The sequence below is a fragment of the Anguilla anguilla genome, chromosome 17 (assembly GCF_013347855.1).
Source record: "Anguilla anguilla isolate fAngAng1 chromosome 17, fAngAng1.pri, whole genome shotgun sequence".
In the NCBI taxonomy this organism is placed as follows: domain Eukaryota; kingdom Metazoa; phylum Chordata; class Actinopteri; order Anguilliformes; family Anguillidae; genus Anguilla; species Anguilla anguilla.
The window spans coordinates 29089841-29097969 of NC_049217.1; the positions used below are offsets into that span (position 1 = coordinate 29089841).

At 45.5% G+C, this 8129-nt stretch overlaps 1 protein-coding gene across 1 annotated transcript in view; it reads right to left on the minus strand.

Moving 5' to 3' along the window:
* Positions 1 to 508: 508 nt before the first annotated feature.
* gas7a (growth arrest-specific 7a) overlaps positions 509 to 8129 on the minus strand; it is a 19596-nt gene continuing 11975 nt past the window's right edge. Inside the window, exons 6-10 of the mRNA XM_035397035.1 lie at positions 8057 to 8129; positions 7651 to 7774; positions 5010 to 5089; positions 4302 to 4400; positions 509 to 2866 (exon numbers count right to left, since the gene is read on the minus strand). The exon at positions 8057 to 8129 is cut by the window's right edge and continues 56 nt beyond it. Of these exons, the coding sequence (XP_035252926.1) occupies positions 2753 to 2866; positions 4302 to 4400; positions 5010 to 5089; positions 7651 to 7774; positions 8057 to 8129 (490 nt within the window). The 3' untranslated portion in view covers positions 509 to 2752. The remainder of the gene's footprint in view (positions 2867 to 4301; positions 4401 to 5009; positions 5090 to 7650; positions 7775 to 8056) is intronic.

The window sequence follows — 8129 nt, forward strand, 5'->3', positions numbered from 1 at the left end:
AACACACACTACAAAGAAGCAGCAAATAAATGAAGAAAAATAATGAAATCAAATACTACCAAGTTTTTAAATGGGAAAAATACCAAGACTAGGATCCATTGACTAAATGCTTTTTGCCTTTCCAATATTTCACCTTGGAACTTAGGTGGTCAATGGACAAACATTTTACATTTTATGGCTGATAATATTAATTAAAAAAAATATTTTATTGTCACAAGCGACTAAAGCAGAGTCAGTGCCTGTAAAAGCACTGCCCCTTGACCACTTGCAACATTACTGTTTCAATGGCTATTTAAATTTTTTTCCAGGATGGAAAGCATTTATTTAAATTTTAAAAATCCTATTCTCTAACATTATGAAAACCATACAGAATACTTAGCGCTGTCCCTATATAGATATTCCTAGTAAATTGTGTGAAACGCAAAACACAGACATCATGCTAATATATTGACACGCAGAAACATATTATCAGTATTATTTACAAAAACGGCACGAAAACGCACATAGAAATCCTTTAACATCCGATTTAATACATATCTCATATTAATGCAAAACAACCACCAAATAGCTATTGAATTTCAGTGCTGCTGTCACATACCCCAGATAGCAAAATTACACTTTCCACAAATTTACATTAAGTTACAATACACCCTTTGAACGTGAACATTTATATCTACATTGCTTTGAATATTCTTGCAAAAAATATGTTTAATGTCTAATGAGTAATAATAGTTGGTACATGCAAAAAAAAAAAAAAAGTTATTCTGAGAAATAAGATAAAATAAATGCTTATGGTATATACTAGGCTTTGTATAAAAATAAGTATTATGTAAAATAACTTTAATGTCACATCTGTACCTTTCTCTTTTGGTATATTTGCAAGCTTAACCAAAGGTCACCTTTCCATGTACAAATAATTTCCAAACTTCCTACAACTGTCAGCAACATTACATTATTTTATTCATGCATGCTGCATGTTGCCTCTGTTTCAATTTGACTAAATCACGCGTTCTTGGGAGAAACCACCCAAAAGAAAACATAGTAAACTGAACTGAGCACATCTGGCCTTTGTCTTAAGTACTTCCGTAATCTCTCTGGTCACATTCTCATTTGACTTCTCAGAGTCTGAACCACAGTTGCCATAAACAATACTGGTCATTAGTACTGGTCAATACTCTGGATAAGAGTGTCTGCCAAAATGCCTGTAATGTAATGTAATGTAATTAAGTTTAACAGGCAATTTAAATTTAAATTTGGTTGGCAGTTAGGTGAAGTTTCTTTGCTGGTGAATACAAACTGACTATGCGGTTCAGTCACAGACATCGGCTAACATGCATTCTGCTCCAAACTGCTGAAGTCTGAACCGCTAACGCAGATTACTACGCTTAGTTTTAGCATCGGGAAGTACAAAATAAAGTTATGTCAAACATAAGCCAGAGGCCTGACATCCATCTTAGCCAAAAACGTCAACGCCGAAACATTAACTGCCTGCAAACTGAATGATTAAAAAAAAAAAAGAAAAAAAAGAAAAAAAGTATTTACAATAGTGTCGTGGCAACCCAAGCACCAAACATCAGAGGAACTCTGGGATGTTTTCCCTTTGCATGATCTACCAGACGATGTCACAGAATCTACTGTGACATCATCACTGTGCGCCCATGGAAGATGGCCTCCGCTCTGTGTTGTAGGATCTGCGTTGCCACTGTAACAGTCAGTTCGCAGAGAAGACTAAAAAGAAAACTCGCTGAGTTTTATTAAAATGCTATATGAGCTTACCCTGTAATGAGCCACATCAAACAGAGTCTGCAGAGGAATTAAAAAATTACATGCATTAATGTCTAAGCGTGTTTGGCATGTGATTATGTCAGGAATGTCCGCTTAGCCGTCTTCACAGATGGCCTCCATGGACCCATACATCCTGGGCACTGTGTGTCTCTGAAGATTATTATATATCATACATATTTATATATTTTTAATTGCCATTTAAATATCTTCATGTCCTAAAATATGCCTAATGAACTGTAAAATCTGACTACAGAAGTGTGAAAATATACACATTATAAGAATAAATTAATTTGCATCTTCCTTCCGATATTTAGACATTTAACTGCAGACTCTTTCTTGGACATGGTTGGAGATGATGTCTTAAAATTCCGATGTTGTCATGACAACAAATAAATATTTTTCTGAGGCGATGAAAATTAGATGCTGTCAGAGGACTGAGTGGGGGTAGGGCATGTGTGATGAAATGACTCTCGTGATAACTTTTTTTTTTGTTCCTGGTGATTTGTGCTCTTACACATAAGACAAACTTGTGACAGTTTATTAAAAAAAAAAAAAAAAAACTCAAAATTAAACAATTTGAACAAATTCACATGTGTACATGTCAATGGACAGTCTCTTAACAAGGTCAGGCAAGGGCAGTAATGGGAGTGATTTTCTCAACGCATGAACGCCTGTGAACCTCAGAGTTAACAGTCTCCACTATCCCCGCCTTAAAGGAATGTTCTAGACCGAGACACAGACCGAACAGCAGCCTGTGAGCGCGCTGTAGAAGATTTCATTCTCTCGTACTCTCCACTAGGTGGGTTCTCCTGTCTCATACTGACAGGCTCGGGGCTCTGTGAGTGTAGGAGGTGATGTTCCTGCCCTCCCTCCCCTCCCTGCCCTGGTGAGATCAGGCATACGGTCTCTGATAGAGAGAGAGAGAGAGCGCCCTCTGGTGTTGCAGGATGGACGAGGCGGACCTTGACTAGATGTCCATGTCCACAGGGCGGACCTCCCCGGTCTTGTGTTCCTTCACCCACAGCTCTCTGTCTTTGGCTGGGTCCACAGTCTGGAGCAGCTGGACCACCGGCTCCACAGTCTGTGAATGGCAAACACGCACACACACACACACACACACACACATTACTGCTGTACCACAGGCTCCACAGTCTGTGAATGGTGAATGGACACGCACACATACTGCAGGATGGAAGCCGGTGTTGTCATATGACAGCGATAAAACTGGGCTTGATACACACGCATGCACGATCGTACTGACCTCCACAGACCCACACACCCCTTGCACATTGCACACTGCACACGCACACACACACACCCTTCTCCGAGCCAACCTCTCCTCCAATCACACAGCACAAGTGACGGGATGCCGCACCGAAAGACATAATGTGAAACAATCAAACACTAACTTCTTTTTTTGGACATTTTGCTTTTTGACATTCACAGAAACCAGCTTTCTCATCCTGGGTATGGTATTCTGTGCATATTCTGTACCTTATCGAACCTGTGTTTTGTAGTAATTTCAATAACTATGATATGCACTTCTGAACGTCGCTTTAGATAAAAGCGTCTGCTAAATAAATGTAATGTGCACATAAGCACACACGTTATAATAGCATCTGTGCACATAAGCACACACGCATTATAATAACTTCTGTGCACATAAGCACACACGCGTTATAATAGCATCTGTGCACATAAGCACACACGCGTTATAATAACTTCTGTGCACATAAGCACACATGCGTTATAATAGCATCTGTGCACATAAGCACACACGCGTTATAATAACTTCTCTGCACATAAGCACACACACTTTATAATAACTTCTGTGCACATAAGCACACACGTTATAATAACGCACACAAGCTGTAATCCCTGCACCGTCCTAAAGAGGCTAATCGCAGCATTAGTGAGAGATGAGGTGAGGCTGGGGCCCAGCATATTTAGCTGTTGTTTATTGTCCAACAGCGGCTTACAGCCCAGCAGTGCCCTGCGCTTTGCCACGGTGGACTAATGAGCTACGGGTGCAAGCTGATTTTTACAAACGCACGGATTGGATCCCTGCCCTAGGAAAGGATACGCAAAAATGACCCGTTCTCATCATCAGATTTCTTATGCTGTTTACGAAGTGAATACAACTGCATTGGTTGAGCACAACGTTGAGCCCTGCTAAGACCGTGCAGTTTTACTGGTATCAGTCACCAACAATCCACTGCATCTCCGGTACCGCTGACACAGCCTTCTTTGCTGACGGCTTAACAGGCAAACTGTGTGTGTAGCTTCTGTTTCTGCTGACCGCACTGCCAGGGGAACTAAGCTCCAAGCCTCTCGGTGAGTTTGGCAGCGGACGCGACGCTCGACGCAGCAGGGCCGAGCGGGGGCTCGCTCTTAAACCACACGAGCTCTCGTTTTTTTTACGTTGGCGAACGCGTCGCGGAAATCCATGGGATGGGGCGGGGGGGTGGGGCAGCGAGGTGGGGGTGTGGGGTGGCGGGGCGGGGCGGGGCCCTTACGCTCTGGTTGAACATGTCTGTCTCGTGCCGCAGCGTGGTGTACTGCCGCAGGTGCTGCCGAATCATCTCCACCCGCTCCACCTCCAGCCTCTCCAACTCCTGCCAGTGAACGAAGGGGGGGGGTGGGGGGGGGGAGAAACGGCGGGATCATTACACACTGTGCAGGGTGTAGGGCAGCTCCACCACCTCATATTTAGCACACTCAAAATTTTTGTCGAGGCACGTGTGACATAATTAGCAGGCATGTTTTCCAGGGTCAAAGACATAGATCTCATTTCAACTCAAAGAGCAAAAATCCTAATCTTTTTCTTTAGGTTTTTGTTTAGGTGATGGGGCACTAATGTCACAACTCAATACAACATGATAAGATTGGTGGGGGGGGGGGGGGGAAGACATTTGAACTTTCCCCAAAGCTAGGGGGGTGTGTGCCCCCCATCCCCTCGTCCTCCTCATCTCCCCCAGGATCTGAGTCCATGTCCAGGGCAACAGACAGTACCCAGCACTTAACACCATTGTGACATTCAACGCTCAACACATTCTTTAATACAGTCTGTTTACACAGTGGGAAGTTCAGCCCCTGTTTAAGAGTATAGAAATAGGGTGCGTGGGATTTGAACCTGCAAACCCAGCTAACTACTGTGACAGGCGGCTCTGAATAACTGCTGAGGGTTGGTCTGTGAAATCGAAGAGGGAGATGGCTTTCAGTACCAAGCTGGTGGTGACCATTTCCTCGAACCATTTGGACTGGGCCTGGTTGTAAAGGTCCACACAGCGCATCAGTTCGTCGCCTGGGGTAGAGAGAGAGACAGCAGGCTGGTTACTGTATGCCATAGAGAGACACCAGGCTGGTTACTGTATGCCATAGAGAGACAGCAGGCTGTTTACTGTATGCCATAGAGAGACAGCAGGCTGGTTACTGTATGCCATAGAGAGAGAGCAGGCTGGTTACTGTATGCCATAGAGAGAGACAGCAGGCTGGTTACTGCATAGCATCACCACACCGATGACAGAAAAGCAGCAGTTTGGGTCCATCGCAGTCAAGCTTCTCTTAAACACACAAGCACAAATGAGTCAGCAGTATTTGTGATAATGTATAGAGAAGGGCACCTCACTATGCATCCTACATTGCCATATGACATTAGCCCTATGTTTATAAGGAATTCTCAAAAATGTACATTTAATTCGGATATAAAACCATTCGTTCCTCAAAGTTTTTCTGCAGTTATACTGAAGTTAGATGAAAACACACTCAAGTCGGAGTGGATGTAAACAGACAGGGACATGAATAAAATTTCACTAAAGCTCCCTGTCCACATACTCAAAAGCAATACTGCAGCCATCCAGTAGATAGCGCCAAAGACCACTAGCACCACCGGCTCCTTCCCCACGGTATTTTTGCAGCCCGTGTCCAATTTGTAATGTTCTATCATATTATCATATCTGGTCGACGGATCCCATCACTGCAACGATCACTTTTTCTCTGACGGTCAGTCCTTCCCACCCTGTGGTCTGGCTGGGCGGTAAAAGGGAATCCAGCACAGGCTGAAGGCCCTGTGCTTATTTGAGGACCAGCCCGGATAGTCGCTCTGGTTGCGGGGCTAAAATGAGGAGTGACAGAGGAGAACATTCCGTATCCCATAGCAACGGAAGGCCATCAACTGGTTATCACCATCATTTGATGAAAGAGGGCTGCAAATCATGTGGGCTTGGGTAACAATGGAACATAAGCCAACTGTTAATTTAGCCGTGACTTACATCTGAAAATGAACTGACCCCCCGACTTATTGCCTCTCAGGGGGACAAGAACAAGTAATATATCTGGGATGTTTTCTCCAAGCCAACACGGCACCATGGGGAAAGCTGTGAAGCCTCTTGCTGTGAGCTACGTGGTCTGCGTAGTGATGGCATGGCTGTTGAAACACTCTTGAGAGAAATGTGAATTCCTTGCATTGGCCAGAAGATACTTATTAACTGTTGCAACTCAAGTTCTCTTCCCAAGTTCTCTCCCTCCTGCCCCCCTCACCCCCTGGGAACATGGCGAAATTCCCTGCATGCATTAGTGAAGGGCCATAAAATGACCACGTCAACACCCCTCCACAGGCCCCCCACACCAATGGGTGACTTTCTCAGGGTTTGGAAAAACGGGCATTCCATTTCGGTCAGGGGTGTCTTGTACCCGAACAGACCAGTCAGATTGCGCGTTCAAACCTGCAACCCCTTGATGGGATATGGCGTAGGGGTGCCAGTGTAGTATAACGGGTAAGGAACTAGTCTTGTGACCTAAAGGTCGGTCAGGTTCGATTCCCAGCTAGGCCAACTGCCATTGTACCCTTGAGCAAGGTATTTAACCTGCATTGCTTCAGTACACATCCAGCTGTATAAATGGATGGAATGTAAATGCTATGTAAAAAGTTGTGTAAGTCACTCTGGAAAAGAGCGTCTGCTAAATGCCTGTGATGTAATGCAATGTAATGTTCATGCTTTGTTAGCCACCGCAGCCAGAAGATTAGCACTCAGGGGCTGGATTAAAGGAACACACCCTGTGGTTCGGTTGAGTAAGATCCTTACCTTTGTCACCAAGGTGTTTTTCATTGCTCAACACTGTCTGAGCACAACACCGCGACCACAGGGATGTTTTTGTTTCTGAGAGTCTGCCGGCGTGCTTCCCAAAAAATTTTAATCCATTTACACTCCATCCCAAAGCGAGCCTGGATCCATTACAACACTGCAGTGAATAATAATCCTGTGGAGCTGTTGCAACGCTGCGGCAAGTCTCAAAAAGCACTTTAAACAACAGCGAGAGTATTTACGGACTCTCGGGCGCATACGAGGACGGGCTCTTGGATTTCCAAACAGGTGTGAAATCCCGTCCAGGCTGTTAGGTCCATGGAGAACATGTTCTGTGCCTCAGAGATGAACCGAGGTGCAGCTGACTGAGACTTGACAGAAAACACGCGGGCAGCTGGTCAGACTTCGCCGAGTCAAAAAAAATAAAAAAATCTTCCAGTGGTAACAAGACATCCGATTTACTGCGTGCTTGGCGTTAAAGGCCTTTACCGGCCACTGTTAAACTGAACGGACAGGAAGGCTTCAGTCTAACCATTTAAAACTGACTCATCAGCAACCCAAAGCCTCTCTACCAAACCCAGGGGGAATCATCAGAGACCCAAAGCCTTGCTATCCTACCGGTGGGAATCATCAGAGACCCAAAGCCTCACTACCCAACCCAGGGGGAATCATTAGAGACCCAAAGCCTTGCTACCCAACCAGGGCAGAACACAGGGGGCCTCAAACCGCCCCAAACGCTTCTGAGACCCTTGACCCTGCGAGGCGACCTCTGACCTCTGACCTGCTTGTGTGGACTTCCTGCGCGCCTTCTTGATGTCCTCCTCGGTCTTGTTGCTGAGGCGGATCTCCAGCTGCTGGGTCTTCACCTCCAGGTCCTTCTGCCGATCGGCCAGCGCCCTGCGGGCCTGGGGGGGGGGGGGGGGGGGATAACGATGAAGATAACGTCCGGCTGATATGGAATTCGTCAAAGGGTAATTTTAAGGACAAAAACAGCAAGCTGCTGCATATAAAATGAAGAGCATAACAGCATGCATGAGCACAAAGCAGGTGATTCATCCTCGTGATACACTGGCCTGACTGACTCTAACTCAGAATGACTGGGAGAAGCAGGCGGAGGCAGGCAGTAGTGATGCGTGCGTTGGCCGGTGGGGGGGGGGGGGGGGGGTTCACCCTAAACGGAGCCGTACCTTCTCCACCCCTGAGTAGCGCCCGGCCAGCTGCTTGCGCAGGTCGGCGATGTGGTGGTCGTACTTCTTCATG